Source organism: Macaca thibetana, chromosome 15 (assembly GCF_024542745.1).
Source record: "Macaca thibetana thibetana isolate TM-01 chromosome 15, ASM2454274v1, whole genome shotgun sequence".
Classification (NCBI taxonomy): Eukaryota; Metazoa; Chordata; class Mammalia; order Primates; family Cercopithecidae; genus Macaca; species Macaca thibetana.
Window position 1 is genome coordinate 105,130,781 of NC_065592.1, and position 22,333 is coordinate 105,153,113.

Consider the following 22,333-nt stretch of genomic DNA (forward strand, 5'->3'; position numbering starts at 1 on the left):
GTTGGCCAGGCTGGTCTTGAACTCCTGGCCTCAAGTGATCTGCCTGCCTTGGCCTCCCAAAGTGCTGGGATTACAAGTGTGAGCCACCGTGCCTGGCTTGACCATATTTGATTATGTAGGAATAGCACTGTTTCCTTAACTATATTATTCATAATGTTTTATTACAAATAATCCTTCAGTGAACATCTTTATACAACACTATCTGCATTGCTGGTCGCTTTGTTAGTGTAAATTCTCCAAAAGAGAATTACTAACTTAAAGGGTCAGAACAATTTTTAGACTCTTGCTCCAGTCACAAATTGCTTTCAGAAAGCCTGTACCAGTCTACACAGGTGACTCGATTTAAAGGCAGCAGGGGCCGGGTATGGTGGCTCATGCCTGTAATCCCAGCACTTTGGGAGGCCAAGGCGGGTGGATCATGAGGTCAAGAGATCGAGACCATCCTGGCCAACATAGTGAAACCCCGTCTCTACTAAAAATACAAAAATTAGCTGGGCGTGGTGGTGCGCAACTATAGTCCCAGCTACTCAGGAGGCTGAGGCAGGAGAATCCCTTTAACCTGGGAGGCAGAGCTTGCAGTGAGCCGAGATTGCGCCGTTGCACTCCAGCCTGGTGACAGAGCAAGACTCTGTCTCAAAAAACAAAAACAAAACAAAAAAGACAGCAGGTATAAGACAGTGGCCGTAGGCTGAGCTGGGGCTGGCAGGAATGGTCAGGGCCAAGGGGGAAGGCCAAATTCAGGGCCTTGGCAGGCAGTGGTTATGCTGGAGGGCAGTGAGCACACAGGGTTGGGCCTGGGGTGAACGTAGAATTAAAGGAGGGTCATGACTCAACTTTCTGTTTGTAAGAGAGGAGTCCCAAGAGAGAAGCCTCAAGGGAACCTAGGACTTGCCACAGAGGCCTGGGGACAAGCTGGATGGCAGCTGCAGGATGGAGTCATGGGCAAGTCCTCCTGGGCTCACCTCCAGGCTGCACGACCTGCTGGGTGTGGAGCTGTCATGATGGGTCCCCTCTCCATGCTGCATTTTCATCTCCGAATGCTGCCACATCCAGGGGGTCCTGAGGGTGAAACGAGAGCATTTTTGCAAAGCATTAGCTCAGCACCTAGCATACACTGAGTGCCCAGTAACGGTGGCCATTATTATCATTATTTCAGCTGTAAGACTTAACTGGGGTTTCACCACTTACTGGGCTCAACAATTCACCTCCAGCTTCTCACGAGTCCTAGTTCCTGTTCCTTGTGCAGTTTGGCAGTGGTCTGATCAGAGGAGGCTGGGAGGCAATGATGCTCTCCATGCCTGGGGGCTGGCCCCCCTTCAGCAGGAGTCCTGGTCGGCATCTCAAATACCTGCAATCCCAGGACGTTTGAGGGGCTAAAGCAAAACAGAAAATAGGACCTTTTATCTGGTGTAAGCCTAATCAAGTAAAATTAAATAATAACCCTGTAGTTAGAAGAAAAATGTTCAATCACGTTCATTTATTTGATCTGCACTCCAGCGTGGACAGCTGCACGCAGATAGAAGTGTACTTGCCACAGGGGCTGTGGGGGGGATCATGTTGAGGTAGTGACATTGTGCACAACTTAAAACACTTTTTTTTTTTTTTGAGGCAGAGTTTCGCTCCTGTTGCCCAGGCTGGAGTGCAGTGGTGCGATCTCAGCTCAATGCAACCTCCGCCTCCCAGGTTCAAGCGATTCTCCTGCCTCAGCCTCCTGAGTAGCTGGGATTATAGGCACCTGCCATCAGAGCCAGCTAATTTTTTATATTTTTAGTAGAGATGGGGTTTCATAATGTTGGCCAGGCTGGTCTCGAACTGCTGACCTCAGGCAATCTGCCCACCTCGGCCTCCCAAAGTGCTGGGATTACAGGTGTGAGTCACCGCACCCGGCCTAAAACACTTTTATTTGGACTTTTTCTGTTGCAAAATTTTTTGTTTTAGATAGTCTTACTCTGTCTGCCAGGCTTGAGTGCAGTGGTGTGATCTCAGCTCACTGCAACCTCCGCCTCCCGGGTTCAAGTGATTCTCCTGCCTCAGCCTCTGGAGAAGCTCGGATTACAGAGGTGCACCACCATGCCTGGCTAATTTTTTTTGTGTTTTAAACAGAGACAGGGTTTCACCATGTTGGCCAGGCTGGTTTCAAACCCCTGACCTCAGGTGATACGCCCACCTCGGCCTCCCAAAGTGCTGGGATTACAAGCATGAGCCACTGCACCTGGCCTTCTAAATTTTTCTATAATGAATTTGCACTCTTAAAAAAATCAATCCAGGCTGGGTGCGGTGGCTCATGCCTGTAATCCAAGCATGGGAGGCTGAGGTGGGTGGATCATCTACCTGAGGTCAGGAGTTCAAGACCAGCCTGAGCAACATGATTAAACCCCATCTCTATTAAAAATATAAAAACTTAGCCTGACGTGGTGGCGGGCGGCTGTGATTCCAACTTGGGAGACTGGGGCAGAAGAATCCCTTGAACCTAGGAGGCAGAGGTTGCAGTGGGCCAAAATCGTGTCATTGCACTCCAGTCTGGGCAACAAAATGAGACTCTGTCTCAAAAAAAAAAAAAAAAAAAAAAAAAAGAAAAAAAAAATCAGTCTGTATATCCACGCAATGGAATATTACTTGGACCTAAAAAAAGAATCGCGGCTGGGGGCGGTGGCTCACGCCTGTAATCCCAGGACTTTGGGAGGCTAAGGTGGGTAGATCACCTGAGGTCAGGAGTTAGAAACCAGCCTGGTCAACATGGCAAAATCCCATCTCTACTAAAAAAAATACAAAAATTAGCTGGGTGTGGTGGCAGGCGCCTGTAGTCCCAGCTACTCGGGAGGCTGAGGCAGGAGAATTGCTTGAATTCCAAGCGTGGGAGGCTGAGGTGGGTGGATCATCTACCTGAGGTTAGGCGTTCAAGACCAGCCTGACCAACATGATTAAACCCCATCTCTACTAAAAATATAAAAAATTAACCTGACGTAGTGGCAGTGAAGCGAGGTTGCAGTGAAGCGAGGCGGCACCACTACACTCCAGCCTGGGTGACAGAGGGAGACTCCACCTGAAAAAAAAAAAAAAAGAATCGCACCACTGCACTCCAGCCTGGCAACAGAGCGAGACTCCATCTCAAAAAAAAAAAAAAAAAAAAAAAAGAATCCAAAGAAATGAAATTCTGATACATGACAGAATATGAATGAACCTTGAAAACATGATGCTCAGTGAAATACTACACAAAAGGTCACACATTGTATGATTCCGTTTATGTGAAATGTCCAGAATAGGCAAATCCATAGAGACAGAAAGTGGACCAGTGGGTGCTAGGGGCTGAGGCGAGGAGGGAATGGGGAGCGTCTGCTAGTGGGGACAGGGATTCTTTCTGACGTGCTGAAAACGTTCTGGAATTAGATAGAGGTGATGGTTGCACAACGCTGAATGTACTAAAAACCTCCTAATCGCACACTTTATGAGAGTGAGCTTTACGGTACATGAATTATATCTAAATAAAGCTGTTATTTAAAAATCAAAGTGTTTTGATATTTGGGAGTAAAGGAAATGTTACATAATTTTTTAAATTATTAAAAACAGAGAAATAAGGACTGTGTTCTAGAACATTGCACCTCCTCCCTCTGCCCTCCAGACCCCCATCTCTGACTCTGGCGGCCAGATGTCCCTAGCAGCAGCAGGGAAGCAGGCCAAGCCAAGTTCACCATCCCCTCCCACAGCACACCCGCTCCAGAGCTCCCTCTGACCTTCGCCAATGGCCCCACATTCTCCCCCACCTCTCTAGGCCCCGATGTCACTCTCCCCTGTGGGCCCATGGGGAACATGTGGTAGCCTAGGCTTGGGGTCAATCGAGGAGATTTGGCCAGATCACCCCTGGGAAGGTCATACCCTGAAGAAAGCAAAATCCTGGCACTTCCCTGGCTTGCCCTTCACATGAAACGCTCTGCTCTGGATGTAAGCCGAAAGCGAGCGTTACCCTGGCTGCTTCTGGTCCCCAGTGAATCCAACGTTGGGTATTTCCTTGAAATGTCAGCCTCAACTTCCTGCAACCATGGCCTCGTTTCCAATTCTTGCCAGCTGTGCCCGATGATTTGTTGTGGCCACTGGGAATACGTCACGCCGGAGGATGCTGCTGGTTTTCCACTACAAACGGGCTGGCGTCAATTCAGCAATCATGGTATGTCAGTTTTTGGCCAGCTGTGCCCCTTAGCTTTTCTCAGGCTCTGTCCTCTGTCTCTGAGGGACTGGTGCCACCCAGTCCTGCACCATCAGACAGGCCATGGGTGTGTCCTCGTGCCTCAGGTGGCCACTGCCCTGGGGCTGTGGACTGCATTGTTTATTTCCTCCTGGGGGCATGGAGCCCCTCCCTCCCTGGACCTTTCAGTCAACCCTGAACTCCCTGAGGCCCTGCTGGACCCTGCACTTCCAAGAGCAGAGGAACAGGATTCTTTATTTTATTTTTTATTTTTTCCTTTTTTTCCTTCTTTCCTTCCCTCCCTTCCTTCTCTCTCTCTCTCTTTCCTTCTTTCTTTCTTCTTGACAGAGCACAATCTCAGCTCACTGCAACCTCCGCCTTCCGGGTTCAAGTGACTCTCCTGCCTCAGCCTTCTGAGTAGCTGGAATTACAGGCATGAGCCACCACGCCCAGGTAATTTTTGTATTTTTAGTAGAGATGAGGTTTCACCATGTAGGCCAGGCTGGTCTTGAACTCCTTACTTCAAGTGATCCACCTGTCTCAGCCTCCCAAAATGCTGGGATTACAGGCATGAACCACTTCACGCGGCCACAGGGTTCTTTAAATAGTGGGTACTCTGCAGCCCCTCCACCCCGCTGTGGAGCCTCCCCCGGGGGGCCAGAGCAGCAAGGCCCCCATCATCTGCCCTTTGAGCCACACGAGCTGGCTTAGCTGGCCTGACCCACAAAAACGGAATAAAAGCCTGGGTGAGCAGGACCTGGGGTCTTTTCCAGGGGCAACAGGTACCTGCCTGCCCCTCAGGGCCACCTGGGAGCCGGGTGTCAGTGTCCAAGTCGGGGAAGCTGTGGGGCTCCAGGAGCTGAACTTTCATTCCTCGCCTGAGAGAAACAAGCAACCCCAAGGGGCCCATGGCACGAGGCTGCTCTCGGTGAGCACGGTAAAACAAGATCTGCGGCCACCCTCGGTGAGCACGGCAAAACAAGATTTGTGGCCAGAGAGTGCAGTGGACGGTCTGCTCTGTTGCTCTTTCCACGCAGGTGTGCCCCCCGACGCAGGCAGCTTTTATTGAGTGCCATTGTGTGCCAGACCCTCGCAGCATGTGGAGTCTCCGCAGGACCACCTGGAAGCTTTCAAACACCTGAGGCCAGGCCCACCCCATCCCACACAGCAGAATCTCCAGGGGGTGGGGTGCACCTCAGGCCTTGGAGATGCTGCAGGGTAGCTGTGTGCAAGACTCACTGGGCTAGAGGGCGTGAGACAGGGTCATGCAGGTCTGACAGTGACTCCTACCAGCAGCTGAGATGGCCCAGCGGGGCCCACAATACAGATAGAAAAACCAAGGCCAGAGGAGCTGCGGGGGAGGTCAGGGTGACTCTGCCTTCCTCCCACAACCGTGCACTCTCTTTTCTTCTGTATTTGCAGTTTTACTTTTCTTTTTTCTTTTCTTTCTTTCTTTTTTTTTTTTTTTTGCGACGGAGTTTTGCTCTTGTCGCCCAGGCTGGAGTGCAATGGCGTGATCTTGGCTCACTGCAACCTCTGCCTCCCAGATTCAAGCGATTCTCCTGCCTCAGCCTCCCGAGTAGCTGGGATTACAGGCGCATGCCACTGTGCGTGGCCTTTTTTGTTTTTGTTTTTTTGTTTGTTTTTGTTGTTATTGTGAGACACAGTCTCACTCTGTTGCCCTGGCTGGAGTGCAGTGGCACAATCTTGGCTCACTGCAACCTCTGCCTCCCAAGTTCAAGCGATTCTTATGCCTCAGCCTCCTGAGTAACCAGGATTACAGGCACACACCACCATGCCCAGCTAATTTTTTTGTATTTTTAGTAGAGACAAGGTTTCACCATGTTGGCCAGGCTCGTCTGGATCTCCTGACCTCAGGCGATCCGCCCGCTTCGGCCTCCCAAAGTGCTGGGAATACAAGTGTGAGCCACCGCACCTGGCCTCCTTTTAGCTGTATAATCTGCCTTACCAGAACAGAGCATTACCCCAAATCTCACCTCTCCCTAGAATCGCAAATAAAGTCCTACATAGTGAAGTGTTGACTTGGGAAACTGGGGATCGTTTTCTGATTTGTGTGTCATACTTCAGAAGATTTCTAATGGAACCCTGTTGTTGGAAGGAAACAAGTTCTTCAACCATTCATCCGTCACAGCTGAGTCAGAAGCGTTGCGTCATCCCGTACCTGCCGACCTGCCTACCTCAGGCCCTACCCACCGGGAGCTTCCATCCTGCTGGTTGTCCTGAGGCTCTATGACCCACAGCACGAAGATACTGCAGCCTCGTCATGCCCTTTCCATTCTCTGACATCATCTTCCAGGAGTAGGAGCCCAAGCTTCCACAGCCCACCTGCTCCCACCTACTGCCACCTTCCTGCCACCACACACTGTCAGGCCTTTGTCCTGTCCCCATACCCTTCCTCAGGTCACAGGTCTTCCTGCATTCCCCCAAGCCACTTACCTGGCCTCCCTGGGCTCTGCTCTTCCAGCACTGTCCTCCCCATCTGATGCTCCTACCAGGGTATCCTCCCCATGGTGTGACCCAGGGGGCATTCAGGCAAGTGGCCTGGCCATGCTGGACCTGTGCACTAAATAGGTTGCCTGACTCCACTCAGAGGCAGACCTACCCCAGGGGGCAATTGTAGACTGAGCTCCCACTGGACATGGCCAGACCCTGCTCTTCCTTCTACCCAGTGACCCTCGACAGGCCCTGATGTGAGCAGAGGCAGTGAGGCTGGCCCCATCTCCCTTCCTCCCTTCTTTCATGAGCATTTGTTGAAAGCCTTCTGTTGCCAAGACTGTTGGGCATGACCATTATGCCCATCTCACAGATGAGCAAACTGACACCATGGTCCTGTTGCTTGCTGGGGCCCAGCTCCTGGAACTGCATCTGCATGGAGCAGGTGTGTGCCTGCACGTGCCCACTGGCTGGGGCAGGCTGGAGCACAGCCTGGACTTGGAAGAAACTTGTTTCACCAAAGGGGCTCCTTGGCATTGTGGAAGCTAAGGTGATAGCTGTGGATGGAGGTCACTGCCTCCACTCTGAGGCCTTGAGAAAGTTACTTAAAGTTGAAAAGTCTCTGGGCGAGACCTCAATGTACTCATCTGTTCTAAACATTGAAGACAAATGCTGCCCCGTAATCCCGGCACTTTGAGAGGCCGAGGTGGGTGGACCACTTGAGGTCAGGAGTCCAATACCAGCCTGAACAACATGGTGAAACCTCGTCTCTACTAAAAATACAAAATTAGCCAGGCGTGCTGGTGGGCGCCTGTAATCCCAGCTACTCAGGAGGCTGAGGCAGGAGAATTGCTTGAACCTGGGAGGCAGAGGTTTCTGTGAGCTGAGCTGAGATCCCACCACTGCACTCCAGCCTGGGCAACAAAGCGAAACTCCATCTCAAAAAAACAAAAACAAAAACAAAAATAGAAAACAAAAAACAAACCTCCAAAAGACAAATGCTGGCATCATGACCCTGGATCATGCAGCCTCAGGACGCCCAGCAAAGCAGACTACAGTACGTACACTCCCCGTCTTAGCAGCAGGGAGATGGAAGCTCAGAGATATCTAGTGACCTGCCAAAGGGCACATAGCCAGTGCTGTGAAGTCCTGACTTCCAAGGTCGGTCCAAGGATCCCTCAGGCTCCATCTGCCAGGATGCTGAGCTGCTCCTGAGCCCAGCCTGAGATTCCTTGCAGAGGAAACTGTGACCTGTCCACTACTGACTTAGCTGTGTACTCTAATGGTCATGGCTTGGCAGAGAGAATGAGCTCTCCACCATGGGAGGCGTGTAAGCAGGGATGCGTGAATTCATCCCAAGGGCTCAGAGAGCACACAGTGCTCTCTCAGGGACAGGCTGTCCCCCACTCCCCACAGCCTGGGCTGCTCCCTTGGGTGTAGCCATCCTTTCCCACGCATATCTACAAGTGTGGGTGGGCAGCAGCCATGGGTGCTTATGAACCTCCTCCAATGCTGGCAGGTACTTTGCCCACACACTGCCAGTGTGGCCTGTTGGGAGCAGGAGGAGGCCAGATAGGTGTGTGCTGGTCTCAGAACATGCTTAGCTCTATCCCATCCTGGTTTTCCCTTGGATAGGCTTGAACACACCCACCATGAACAGGTCTGTGGACATGGTGCCCTTCCTAGACTGACTGAATCCACAAGGAATTGGTAGCCTTTTAAGGTGGGCAAGCAGGATGACCAGCCCGCTCTGCAGGGCTGGATACTGGGGCTCAGGAAGGATCAGGACTTGCCCAAGTTCACTCAGCTGGTTAGGGGCAAGGTTAGGGGGTCTTTAGCCTCCAAAGGGAAGACAAAATATCCTTTTCCACCCTTGACCTCTACCTGGAAGACTCCTGCCCCAGGAGGTGCAACTTAGATCCCTGTCCCTCAGGCCTCTCCATCCTGCAGAGCTGGCATCTGCTGTTTGGCCTCCTCCTCGTGTGAGCTCTGGGCTCATGCCAGCGGACTCGAGCCCCGGAGTGCACGCCTGTCTCACAAGGTAGATGTGAGGATTAGATTATATAAATAACAGGCAAGTGCCAAATGCATAGCCCCACACCTAGCACACTGTTTAACCACTGGCTCTCTGGGGAGAAAAGTCCTGATTTGAGGTGTTTGCCAATTTCCATAGTGTAAATACTCCCAGCATTGCTGACTTCAGGCTACAGGGTGGCACTGCTGAACCCAGAGCTGGGAAGGCATGTGCACTAGTGCCCCTCACAAGTTAGTTTCAGCCAATGCCAGTGTCCAGCAGGGCTCCAGGAAGTCCTGCTTCTCTGGGTAACAGTTGGCTTAGCATATTCTTCCCTCTACATTGCGAAGGTGAGATATCACCTCTGCTGGCTTTTATGCCACACGAGTTACTTTGTGCCAGGGGCTCCAGGGCCAGCAGCCCACAAGCATCTTTTCATCTCTGGAAGTGTGTGTGTATCTGATGGGGGTGTCAGCCCAGGGAGATGGGGACTGAGATAAGAATACTCTGGTATCTCCCTTATGCCTCAGTTTCCTCACCTAGGATCATGCAGGCTGGGGTGAGAGTGAGGTGTTAGCTCAGGGCGTTGACAGGAGCAGGGCTCAGAACTTAGCAGTATGGTTACTGACACAGGTCACCTGCTGCATTATGGCCAGAGACGCCCAAGAGAGGGCTTGTCCGTGGGGGTCTAGTGGAGGAAGGACAGAGAGATCATGGAAGACTTCTTGGGAGAGGTGGCATCTGGCAGAAGTGGGAAGGAAGAACACTTTGGGTCAAGGGGCTTCTGGAAGCCTCTCCATATCCCATCCAAGGCATTCCAGCTCAGCCTCGGTCGTGGAAGTTCTGGGATTTAGAGTGTATAACTTCTGCCTTTGGCGCCTCAGTTTGCTCTAGATTGTGAAATGGGCACAATGGTCACCAGTGCCTCCCTGGGTGATGATGAGGTCCTCATGGTTCCTGGTGGTGAAGTGAGGGCAGGAAATGACATGCTGACTCCCACCAGGCTTAGCCCCAGGCTGGGCTCCCGAGGGTGGCGGTACCCCTGGTCCTTTTCTTCCTAGCCTGCCCATTCTGTCCTAGCACCGGGCCCTGAGGTCTGGCGCGCCGGGCTGCGGCGTGCTGAGGCGTTGAGCCTGCTGCCTCCTCTCAGGAACAAATAGGGTCCTCTGCAGCTGACAGCCCTGCGGAGCGTTCCAAAGAACTTCCGAGGCCAGGAGCGCTACCTCGAGCAAAGAGCCGCGGGTGGGACCCCAGGTAGCCGGCCCGCAGGTGGCCGCGCGCACCCGCCCGCCCGTCCGCAGCCAGGTGGGCGTGCCAGGCCCAGCCCCCTGCGCCGGTCCGGGGCGGGGCGAACGGAGCCCCGCCCTCCCCGCGCGCCGGGTCGGAGCCGGTGCGGGAGCGGAGTCGCGCGAAGCCGGCAGGAGCACGCGGGAGCGCGGCCCCGCAGTGGCCCGGCCCGAGAGAGCAGCGCGCAGGAGCCGGAGCGGCGCAGCGGCCCCCACCCCAGCGCGGACCTCGCCTGGAGCTCGGACCCCGGCCCCGAAGCGTGATCTCGCCCTCCTCGCAAGCCCCGGCCGCCGGGCCGCGGGCATGGACGGCGTCCGCTCGCCCTGTGAGTGCCGAGCCTCCCCCCAACGCCGCTCGCCGCCTTTGTGTGCGCGCCGCGGCGCTGCAGCCCCCTCCCCGCGCGCCCCTCCCGCGCCCCGGGCCCGCGTCCTTTGTGGAGCCGCCGCCAGGCCGGTGCCTTCCTCCCGCCCCAGGGCCTCCCTATCCCCTTTACAGCTACCTCCGGGACAGCCTAGCAGGACCCTCCCGGGCCGGGGCTGGGCAGGGCGCGAGATCCCTCTGCCGGCCTCCGGGGCCCTCAGAGACACCCTAGCAGGTCCTCTCTCCCAGGGTTCCAGGGACACCACAGGCCCGTCCCTCTCCGCAGCCTGAGGCTGAGCAGGGCACGGACCCCTCCTCCCCAACCCGAGCCTCTGGTCCCGTCTGCAGCCCCCCTTTCCCAGGGCCCCCAGAGACGGCCCCCGCAGGCTCTCTCCGCGGTCGGGGCTGGGCAGGGCGCGGACCCGGGGCGGCGCTGTCTCATTCCGCGGCCTGGGCAGGTGCGGCAGGGCCGGCGCTCACGCGGGCCTGTGTCCTTGGCCCACAGAGATGGACGGCGATGGCGGCCGCCGAGACGCCCCCGGCGCGCTGATGGAGCCCGGGCGCGGCGCGGGGCCCGCGGGCATGGCGGAGCCTCGGGCGAAGGCGGCGCGGCCGGGGCCCCAGCGCTTCCTGCGGCGCAGCGTGGTAGAGTCGGACCAGGAGGAGCCGCCCGGCTTGGAGGCGGCCGAGGCACCGGGCCCGCAGCCCCCGCAGCCCCTGCAGCGCCGGGTGCTTCTGCTCTGCAAGACGCGCCGCCTCATCGCGGAGCGCGCCCGCGGACGCCCCGCCGCCCCCGCGCCCGCAGCGCCGGCCGCGCAGCCCGGAGCCCCCGGAGCCCCCGCGGACGCCGGCCCCGAGCCCCTGGGCGCGCAGGAGCCCTGCCCGGACCCCATCGCAGCCGCTGTCGAAACCGCGCCTGACCCCGACGGCGGCCCCAGGGAGGAGGCGGCGGCGACCGTGAGGAAGGAGGATGAGGGGGCGGCCGAGGCGAAGCCTGAGCCCGGGCGCACACGCCGGGACGAGCCCGAAGAGGAGGAGGACGACGAGGACGATCTCAAGGCTGTGGCCACCTCTCTGGACGGCCGCTTCCTCAAGTTCGACATCGAGCTGGGCCGCGGTTCCTTCAAGACGGTCTACAAGGGGCTGGACACGGAGACCTGGGTGGAGGTGGCCTGGTGTGAGCTTCAGGTGAGGGCGCCCCAGCACGCAGGGGGCTTTCCGCAGGGTCTTTGCGCGAGTCGTCCTTGGGCCCGTCCTTGCTCCTGCGCCTGGCCTTAAGAAGCCCTGGGGGCGACGGAGCTCCATGTGCGTCGCCCTCTGTGTGGGTGGCCGGCAGGATGCGTACCAGGTGTGCGGACTGCATGTGCGGCCCGGCTGTGTCCGTGCGCAGGTTGCGGTTTGTGAGTCAGCTGGTGGCGAGGGCAGGCCTCTGGTGTGCTTTTGGTGTAAGTGTGCGCGCTGTGGGCATAGAGAGGGCCCTGGAGAGTGGGCCTCGGAGGCTGTGTCTCTTAGGCTGATGCTTCTCCAGTCCTGATGACCTACTTTAATGACCCAGGGAGTCTGGACTGTTGTGTCTTTGCAAAACAGTATGGAGGCTTCAAGGCCCGGTGTGTGCAGTTATAGAGTGGTTTGGGGGCTCTGAGCTGCCCATAAATTAGTACTTTCCTGTGTCCGGCAAGCTGTGGCTGCCCTAGCAGGGATACCTGCAGAAACTGCTTCTGACCCTGGGCCTGTGACCCAGAGGTGGTGCCTGGTAGAGCTCTGGGGCCGGCTGGGCAAGGCCTGGAAGTGTGATTAGTCGCCTCTGCTGTTCTGAGAACTCTATTTGTTCACAAAATGGACGTGTGAGAGGTCTTAAAACCGAGTCATGCAGAATGCGGGTGGGGGTTTTCTTGGCTGCAGAGGCTCTGGGTATGCATTTTTCATGATCCTGCCATCTCCGTGGTGTCAGCCCCAGCCCTGGAAGATTATATAAACAGCCACCCTAGCTGTCCTGGGCCAGCCTTGGAAGCAGAGGCCATGCCTGTCCAGGGGGTGTTTATAAGCCTCCCTCCTTGGAGGAGGGCAGCTGTCAGGCGTGAGCCAGTCTGGGAGAGTGCTGGCTGGAGGTGTAAATGTACTTCGTTGGCCTGTAAAGTTAGCTGGCCATCCAGTCCGGGCCTGACACCGGGCTGGGGCTAGCTGGGGCAAGCTGTGTTCTAGGGCCGCTGGCCACACTGCAGGACGCTTGTATTTTTGGTTCAGAAATGGGATTCAGTTGCTATATCCTCGGGCCCCTACAGGGTGGCCTGCATGTGTGTGCAAGCCTGGCTGATTCGGTGGGTGTCGACCTGTCGTCAGCCTTTCTCCCAAGACAAAGAGCTCCAGAGACCTGCCTCTCCACCACCTCTTGGTTCTGCCTTGGAGATGTGGCTTTTCAAGGCAGGGGTCAGTGGCATTGTGTGAGGTCCTTAGGAGGGACTGAACAGCTCCCCTTCTTCATGGCCCTGCAGGTTCTGATGGTACGGGAAAGGCGGTGGGTGGGGCAGGGGGCTGTGATCTGGGGGTCCTGGGGTGTGCTGGGCATTCCTGCTGCAAGGGAAGGCAGAGGGAAGAGAGGTCCTGAAAGGGGAGATGACTTTGATTCTGGTGAGCAGTCTTCCTGCTCTTGCCCACCGACCCGAGCACCCTCAGGTGCTGCCTCCCAGCGCTGCCTGTGCAGGCTGGCGGATGGAGCAGGGGTGCTGCCGCAGACTGGGTTTGAGTTAGATCTCAGCAGCCAGAGCCTGCTGATTTGGCTGGGGCATCTCGGGCGCATGTGACTCTTGGAGCTTGTTCGTTCCCATTCCCTTTAAGGAGAGGCAAGCAGTTCTGTCTCCGGGTCTGTCCCCTGCGGGCATGGGGTGGAGCCTGGCCTCTGTCCAGGGGTCTCTTGCTCCATGACTCTAGATGGGAACAGCAACCTGGAGGTGCTTCTGGTCTATATGCTTCTTGTCTATATGTTGATGTTCCTTGCCGGGATGTTACTGGTGCCCCAAACTGGTGGTTTCCCTGCACCTCCCCCAGAAGAAGTACCTCCAACATTTGTCCCTGGTCGATGTGTGTCATTTGGGATCAGCTCCCTCTGTCTGTGCTGATCTGAGAGGGTTTTCCACGAGAGGGAGTCTGGACCCGCTTAGAATAGCCCCGCCTTTGCTGGGAACCTGGTGTGTTTTGGGGCTGTGCTGGAAGCTGCCTCATCACAAACTGAGGACTGAGGGGAGCAGCCCCCAAGGTCGCCAGTGAGGAGATGGCAGGGCACGGTGGGATCAGGGGAGGAGGGCCCCTGCCTGTGTGTAGAGTGGTGCAGGCTGACTTTGTGCAGAGCTATTGGAGGGACTGATGGGGCTGCCTGTGTGATGTCGTGGGTGTGGGCCAGGGGCTGGTGGGCGTGTGGAACGCAAGAGAGTGGGGTGTAGGGCTGCAGGGAGATCAGGGCTGTGGGAGGGGCGTTGGACTCCACAAGGGGAGTGTGCTCCCGGGTGGGATGTGGGGTCAGGTCTCACTGAGCAGAGGGGCCACGCTGCCAGGGAAGGGCGACAGGTGGCCGCTCCTTCTCTAGGTGTGTTGGCTTTGTGCCGGGAGGGGCTCTCTTAGTCCACAGTGTGGAGATGCCATCCGGCACATGACCCCAGCATTCTGGGCATGGAGAGGGTTCCTGGGAGTCATGCTTTACACAGCGGAGGGAGGGTCTAGGGAGATGTTGCGTTCAGCCAGGAGCCCTTCTTGGAATTGCTCTTGGCCTCCATCCCTTTATTCCCCTACGCCTGCAGCACCTGCAGTCTGCCCAGGTGCCTGGGCTCTGTTCCCCTTCCTGCCCTCCGCAGGCCGGGGGGCCTCCCTGGAGAACTGAGAGGCGCTGGTGGGGGTCACTTGTGTTTTTCAGGGTTCCCTGCCAGACGGGGAAACGCCTTCATGTGGACCTAGTAAGCCTGGCTTGGAAGATGTCTGATTTCCTTTGATAATTAGCGTTGAAAGAGCTCCGTGGAGAGGGTGATGTTTATTTATCTCACATCTAAGGGCAGTGAGGTGTTTCACCTTCTGAATTCTCCAGATGTGCAAAGCTGGAACATGCACTGTTTTTTGTGGGAGAAGCCGTTTAAAAATACCTCCCTGTCATTCTTCTCTTGAATAAACTTTCATTCTTGGCAGCAGAACACATTACGGTAACAAAGAAGGAAGTAAAACACCAGAATCCCACCGCCTTCCTCCTTGCCCACATGTCCTGTGTTCCTGTGGCCATCTTTGGCCAGCCCTGGTTCCCCTGCAGACCCCTGTACTGTCAGACAGGGTGTGGGGTAGCCTGGGGCTCCGTGTCGGCTCTGGGAGCATCTGCCTCCTGCCATAGCCGGCCCAGCTACACTGGGGATGCCGATCTGGGTCACTGGCCTGACCTTCTACAAGACCCTCCTCTGGGGAGAGGTGAGGCCACAGTACGGCACAACGGGGAAATCCTGGTGTGGTACCGTGGCCACCACTTGCTCTGCCACCTTCTGTTGGGTCAGCACAACCTTGTTCCCTCCTCGTTTTGGTGTTGAACTTTTGTGACTTCCTTGCCCTTCCTGGCTACCCAGGTTGCTGGACCAACACTATTCCATGTGGCTCAGGGCTCCTGCTCTCACTTGCCTCCACCTTTGAGCTGGCCATAGGTCCCCAGATTGAGAAAAACCAGCCAACTCAGACCCAGGGAGGCAGCCTGTTCGCCTTTCCTGGACCTTCCTGTTTCTGCTGTGTCTCCCTTGGGGACCTGGAGTAAGCTTGGTTTTCACCCCCTTTAACAACACTGACCCCTCCCTGTCAGCAGCTCCCCACTTTGGGGGACACAGGATCTTAGGACCTCGGTGCCGCTGCCTCTCAGCTGCTGTGGCAGGGCTGGAACCTGAGTTTCCCGAGGTGGTGCTGGGGCCTACACCCAGCGTGGGGGTCTTTCTACTTCATGGAGACGTGCATTCCTTGATCCTTGGCTCACAGCACTTGCTGGGCCCTGGCAGAGCGGTGTGAGTCCTACAGAGGACTAAGGGTGGGGGTGCTGCTGCTAGTTCCAGAAAGTTACAAAGTAGGTCTTGCTGCTGCTTGGTGCTGCCCAGAGCGGGCAGGAGTGACGTGTCCTGCCCAGCCGGGTGTCTCAGTGTCCTGTCCATCTTCCTGGGTCTGGGAGCGGATAATGCCCGTGGAGACTCGCCCTGTATAGCCTGTGCCAAGCGGGTGGTCCCCCCACCATCCTCCAAGGACAGCCTAGCCACCCGACACCCTCTCTCCCAGCCATGAGCAGCCCCGCCAGTGCCAGTGCTGAGCTGGCCCACTGTCCCCTGCAGGTGGGATCCTTATCACCTTTCTAGGCAGGCCCTCTGCATGTCATGGGCCATGCAGCCTCCGGCCAGGGTTTGGGGCACTGGAGAGCCCGCGTGTTTTGCACCGATGGCCTCTTGTTGGAGGCCCGGCTGCCAGCCTCACCTGCTTTCAGCCCTGACCCAGCTGACATGGGGAGAAGAGGAGACAAGGGGGCGAGCCAGTGCCGAGCACAGAGGAGGTGCGTGGCACGCACTCACTGGGGCAAGACAATCAGAAGGCTTGACCCGATTTGGCTGGTGGTCACCCCTTTTTAAAATTCTCTGAAGTGCTTGGTTTTATTGGGAGAGTTGTGATGTGAAATCATTTGGATGCCAGCACTGAATTCGTTTTCCTGGGTGAGATGTTTTCTGCGCCATGCTGACCATGGTTTTGGGTTAGTTGGCAAAAAAGGCTGGCGCTAGCTGCCTGAAAGGCCTGTGCAGACGGGCTTTCCCCCCCTGCCACCAGGGCAGAAATGTGGGCACTGAGCTCTCAGTGGTGCTTCTGTCCCCGAGTGGTGGTGGCAAGGGGTGTGTCCGCAGCGATGACAGACAGCAGCCTGTGCAGGTCACTGTCATGGGGGACACGTTGAGGCTCAGGTACCACAGCTTGTTTTCTGCTAGAAGCAGGTGCTTCCGTGGCTCAGCCGTGCCTCGCGGGTGCCTGGCTGAGCTGAATCAGGACCAGGCCGCCATGGGACTCGAGCGTAGCTGTGCTGCTCTCTGAGCCCTGGAGGGAGGACCCCAGCCCTGGCTCAGATGTGTGGAGGGCCAGCCCCCACATGCTGCTCGTTTGATTTGCCTTTGCCAAAGCTTGTGTTTTCTCATTCCTCGTCAGCGTGTTAGGAGGTCTGCCAGGGCAGCTGGACACGCCCTCCCGCAGCACTGGAACCTTCCGTGGTGGCAGAAACATCCTGCCCCTGCATTTGTGTCTGCAGGCCCTGCGGAGTGCCCGGGATGTGGCTGGGGCAGCTGAGGGTCAGTGTTCTTATTTTTCCTCACATTAAATGCGGATGCGAATGTCCACACGTGCCCTGGCTGCTTCACGGGTCACCCGCATCTCCAGGCTTGATCTTGGGCCCTCCTCTAGGTGGCTGCTTTTCCAGAGGATAAAACAGACCCAGGTGACCTAGAGGTGGCCACTGGGATACCAGACAGACCCAGATGGGGACAGCTTATAGACCACTTCACAGCAAGGGAGACAAAGGGGCCAGGACACATCAGGGCTGGAGAGGCCCAGGAGGCGTGAGATGGGGCCTGCTGGAGACTCCCGGGGAGGACAGGATTGGGGCACTTGGGCTGTGAGGACCTAGACTTGGTGACAGTGCCATGACCATGTCAGGCTCTGGGAAGCAAGTGGCCACCGAGTCCAGGACAAGCTCCAGGTCAGTGGGAGGATCTCTTGGGCCCTGAGAGTTGCATCCCCCACCTCTGCCCTGTCATTTCCTGGGATAGCTGGGGGCTTACTCTCAGGTTGGGTAAAGCTTTGTTGATGGACAGCTAAACAAAAGATATCATCAAGAGAAGGGGAGAGAGCAGATGTTCCAGAAGGTTCCAGAGGCCTGTGCCTGGGTCTCAACAGCGCAGGCTTGTGTGTACGTTGACTCAGTGAGCATTTGTTGAGTGTGTGTCCTGGTTCTAGGCCTGGGGCTACCGTAGTGAGCAGGACAAGTCACCACCATGGGAGACAGAGCTGCAAGACCCGGAAACGTGTTGGGCAGGTTGGGGAGCTCTGAGGGAGGCCGGAGGAGGGGCCGAGTGGAGTCAGGTTTTGACAGGATCTCTCTGGGTAGAGGCAGGGGACCAGCAGGGATGTGACTGCCACTGTCTAGGTGTGAGACTACAGGGCTGGTACTGGGTGGGATAGAGGCGGGGAGGGGGAAGCATCAGATTCTGGGTGCAATTGAAGGTGGAGAGCACAGGATTTACATCAGATCTGAAGGTAGAGAAGGTAGGAATCGTCCGGGCGCCATGACTCATGCCTGTAATCCCAGCACTTTGGGAGGTTGAGATGAGTGGATCACTTGAGGTCAAGAGTTCGAAACCAGCCTGGCCAACACAGTGAAACCCCATCTCTACTAAAAATACAGAACAATTAGTCAAGTATGGTGGTGGGTGCCTGTAATCCTAGCTACTTGAGAGGGTGAGGCAGGAGAATCACTTGAACCCAGGAGGCAGAGGTTGCAGTGAGCCGAGATTGTGCCACTGCACTCCAGCCTGGCGACAGAGCAAGACTCGATCTCAAAAAAAAAAAAAAAAAAAAAAAAAAGGCCAGGCGTGGTGGTGGACGCCTGTAGTCCCAGCTACTCAGGAGGCTGAGGCAGGAAAATGTTGTGAACCCAGGAGGCGGAGCTTGCAGTGAGCCGAGATTGCACCACTGCACTCCAGCCTGGGCAACAGAGCAAGACTCCATCTCAAAAAAGAAAAAAAGAGAGAGAGAGAGAGAAAGGTAGGTAGGAATTATGGTGGCAGCAGCTTTGGGCCTGGCAGGATGCGGCTGCTGTCCTCGTGCGGGAGGAGGAAATGTGGATTTGGGGGAAGAGCAGGCCTTGGCTTGGGATGTGCTTAATCTGAGTGCTTCGTAGGTGGCCAAGGGTGGTCCTCGTGGGAGTGGGATCTCCCAGGCTGATCTGAGTTGGGAGCCTGGGTGGGCACCCCAGGAGTGCAGGGATAGGCCAGGACTGTGTCTCAGGGGGGCCTGGAGGGAGGAGCTCATCACCGTGCCCAGAGGGCCTGCCCAGGACAGGAGGGTGCTCCAGGATGCCAGCACTGTTTCAAAACATGATTCATGCAATGGGCAGCAGATGCTGAGTTTTAGGTGCTCAGACAAAATTGGGAACTGTACTGCACCTTAAAGACAACGGTCCCTTCCCTCGGGAGTTACCCTTCTTCCCACCCCTGGACCCTGCTGGCCACCATGAGTCCACGGTCTGGGTGGGGCTGGCCAGTGGTCCTGGGCTGGCTGGGCTGGCCCCTCACCTTCCAGGACAGCTGGGACCTGCAGCCCTTCTATGCCCATAGGCATCTTGTAGGTGTCTCTCAGGGCCTGTGGCTTGGGCCTGGCTTCAGGCTGCAGCTGGAAGATACCCAAGGTGATGGCATGAAGCTTTAGGTCGCCTCGTTGATGGAGAAGAACTTGACCTGGCCCAGCAGAGGTTTGGGCCGTGTGTCTGGGTCTCCCTTGTGGTCCGCCCTGGCTGTGCAGCCACGATGGGGCATCAGCATCTGCCTGCCGTGATGGGAAGCGGGGTTTGGGAGCCTTGCAGCCAGGAAGCACATCACCCAAAGGTCCCGGCCACCCTGCGCTGGTGCACACAAAATACCTCAGGGTTAGGAGGGCCCTGCCATGTTCCCAGTGTGTGGCACCTGTTTTTGTGAGCCTCGGTTTACCCTTTTGTGCAGTGTGGATGGTGCTAGCTGCCCTTCACGGCTGGGGGCACTATTGAGAGAAGTGTGTTTCACCTGAGCACACAGGGTCCTCAGGTCAACCTCTTTTCACCCCTCTTGCTCCCTCTGCAAAGTAAACAGTTGTCTCCAGCAGAGCTGTGGAGAGCAAGCCGAGCCAGCAGGTGGAGGCTGGTGCCCGGGGCTGCCTGTCTACCCGCCCAGAGCTGTGGGCACCCATGCCGCTGCTGCCTTAGCGCTTGAGCTCAGATAAGGAAAAGGGTGTGAACAGCAGCAGCTGGGATTTTTGAAAAGCAAGCTAGGATCTGCCTCTGACCATAGACAATTCAGGGCTGCGTTTTGGGGAATCCCAGCTGGGTGGAGAGGCCTGAGCGGGGATGCTGGAGGTTGGCAACCTGAACACTGTCTGCAAGTTTCCTGCTTCTGAGAGTTTTCACATCCAGTTCTCTTCCCTGGAGCATTGGATTCTAAGGATTTCCCAGAATACTTGATTACAACTTCTAATTTAAGTTAGCTCTCATTAAATTATATTAACTTTTTTTAAAAAGGACAGAAGAAAAGTGGTCAAGGCAGTGCAGTATTGGTGAAAGAACAGACCAGTTGATCAATGGAATAGAATAGCAAGCCTGGAAATAGACCCTCATGAATAAAGTCAACTGATCTCTGACAAAGGAGCAAAGGCAATAAAATAGAGACAAGATCATCTTTTCAACAAATGGTACTGGAACAACTGCACATCCACATGAGATAAATGATTCCAGACATAGAGCTTACACCCCTCACAAAAAGTAAAATTGGCCATATGCCTAAATATAAAATCCAAAATTATAAACCTAGTTTTGGCAGTGACTTTAGATAGAACACCAAAGCCACAGTCCTTGAAAGAAAATAATGATAAGCTGGACTTGATTAAAATTAAATGCCTCTGTTCTGTGAAAGACACTGTCAAGAGAATGAGAAGACAGGCCACAGCTGGGGAGAAAATATTTGCAATGACCCATCTGCTTAAGGACTGTTATCCAAAATATACAAAGAACTCTTAAAACTCAACAATAAGAAAACAATCAGCTAAAAAAAAAATAGGCCAAAGAGCTTAACAGATACCTCACCAAGGAAGACACACAGATGGCAAATAAGCATATGAAAAGATGTTGCCCATCATAAGTCATCAGGGAATTGCAAATTAAAACAGTGAGCTCCCACTGCACACCTACTAGAATGGTCAAAATCTAGAACACTAACACCAAATACTGGTGAGGATGTGGAGTGACAGGAACTCTCATTCATTACTGGTAGGATTGCAAAATGGTACAGCTATTTTGGAAGGTCTTTTGGTAGTTTCTTATAAAACTAAACACACTCTTGCTATGCAATCCAGCAACTGCGTTCCTTGGTATTTACCCAAAGGAGCTAAAAACTTAGGTCCACACAAAAACCTGCACACGGATGTTTATAGCAGCTTTATTCATAATTGCCAGAACTTGGAAGCAGCCCAGATGTCCTTCAGCAGGTGAATGGATAAACAAACTGTGGCACATCCAGACAATGAAATCTTATTTAGTGCTAAAAGAAATGAGCTATGAAGACACGAAAACACAGAGAGGAACCAGAAATGAATATTTAAGTGAAATAAGCCAAATCCGAGAAGGCTGCATATTGTATGATTCCAACTAGATGACATTCTGGAAAAGGCGAGAAACGATGAAGACAGTAAAAAAAAAAAAAAAGGATCAGTGGTTGCCAGGGATTAGAGGAAGGAAGGGATGAAGAGGCAGATTTGCAGGACAGTGAAACTGTTTTGTATGATACTTTACTGGTGAATACATGTCATTATACATTTGTGAAAACCCATAGCATGTACAGCACCCAGAGTGAACCCAAGTGTAAATGTTGGATTTTAGTTAATCATCAATATTGGTTTATCAGTTATAACAAGTATACCACACTAATGCAAGATGTTAATAATAGGGGAACCTGTGTGTGGATGTGAGGGAGTGTATGGGAACTCTACTTTATGCTCAATTTTCCCATAAATCTAGAATGTCTCTAAAAATAGTTGATTAATTTAAACAACACAACAGCTACATTAAAGATGTTTGCAGAAATGGGCCGGGCGTGGTGGCTGATGCCTGTAATCCCAGCACTTTGGGAGGCCGAGGCGGGTGGATCACCTGAGGTCAGGAGTTTGAGACCAGCCTGGCCAGCATGTTGAAAACCTGTCTCTACTAAAAATACAAAAATTAGCTGGGCGTAGTGGCGGGCGCCTGTAATCCTAGCTACTTGGGAGGCTGTGGCACTAGAATCGCTTGAATCCAGGAGGTGGAGCTTGCAGGGAGCCAAGATCGCGCCACTTGCACTCCAGCCTGGGTGACAGAGTGAGACTTTGTCTCTAAAAAAAAAGATGTTTGCAGAAATGAAAACAAAATCACCCATAATCCAAGTGAACACAACTGCTTTTATTTTTGAATAGGATCTTCTAGGTCTTGTTTACATGTATATATCATTTAAAAATATAGCTGCAGTTCAAGGTGTCACGACTTGATATCTGTCTCTGGAGTGTCTTTAAAGCTATCGTTTTGCAAGAGGCCATGGTTCTGAGGTTCGTTCACTGGTCTTAGTGCTGTTTTGAACCCTTTGTTGAGGCTGGCTGCAGAAGGGGTGCTGTCACTAGATGTGTTTGGGGAGTGGTGGGTCAGGCAGGTGTTAAGGAACTTCTCAGAGCCTTTACAATGCCCGCTGTGTTGTGAAGCTCTTGAAGTGTGCGAGGGGGAAGGTGTTGGGCTGCCTCTTTTTTTTCTTTCATTTTACAGTTATCTTATAAGCCAGGACTGGCTCGGGGAGGGGTGTAACAGGCTGACTCGTGGTGGAGGGTCACTGGGGCTCCCTCTGGTATCCACTCCCCCACCCATCCACCCCTCACCCCTGCTTTGTGGGCACTGTGTGTGCTTGCTCTCCGGTGGGGGAGATGGGACAATTCTCAGCTGTGAGCTGACTGTGGGAAGCAATGCTGACCTTTGATCCTACTCAGAATCTGGAATCTGGAGATGGCCAATGTGACAGTCCTGGAGGTGGCTCAGCAACATCAGCTGGGACATGAGGCTTTCTCTCTGTTTCTTCTGTCCTCATCCATGTTGGCATTTTGTTCCTAGTCTTGCTTGGCCTCATGGCTACAGTAGGGCTGCCACAGCTCCAGGCATCACAACCACATTTGATGGTGGGAAACAAATGGGTGGTTAGGTGGGGGCCAAGCAGCCAAAAGGTCAATTTCTCAAGCGACTTTGTTCA

General features: G+C 54.7%; 2 protein-coding genes across 12 annotated transcripts in view; one reads left to right on the forward strand and one right to left on the reverse strand.

Moving 5' to 3' along the window:
- NINJ1 (ninjurin 1) overlaps positions 1-22,333 on the reverse strand; it is an 868,176-nt gene that overhangs the window by 55,543 nt on the left and 790,300 nt on the right. The window lies entirely within an intron of this gene.
- Positions 10,033-22,333, forward strand: part of WNK2 (WNK lysine deficient protein kinase 2) — a 140,756-nt gene continuing 128,455 nt past the window's right edge. For 7 of the 8 annotated variants that reach the window (XM_050761571.1, XM_050761574.1, XM_050761567.1 and 4 more), the window contains exons 1-2: positions 10,033-10,260; positions 10,801-11,483. In XM_050761571.1, the coding sequence (XP_050617528.1) occupies positions 10,803-11,483 (681 nt within the window). In that variant the 5' untranslated portion in view covers positions 10,033-10,260; positions 10,801-10,802. Of the gene's footprint in view, positions 10,261-10,800; positions 11,484-22,333 lie in introns of those variants that run through there. The other variant, XM_050761568.1, reaches the window with a different exon arrangement.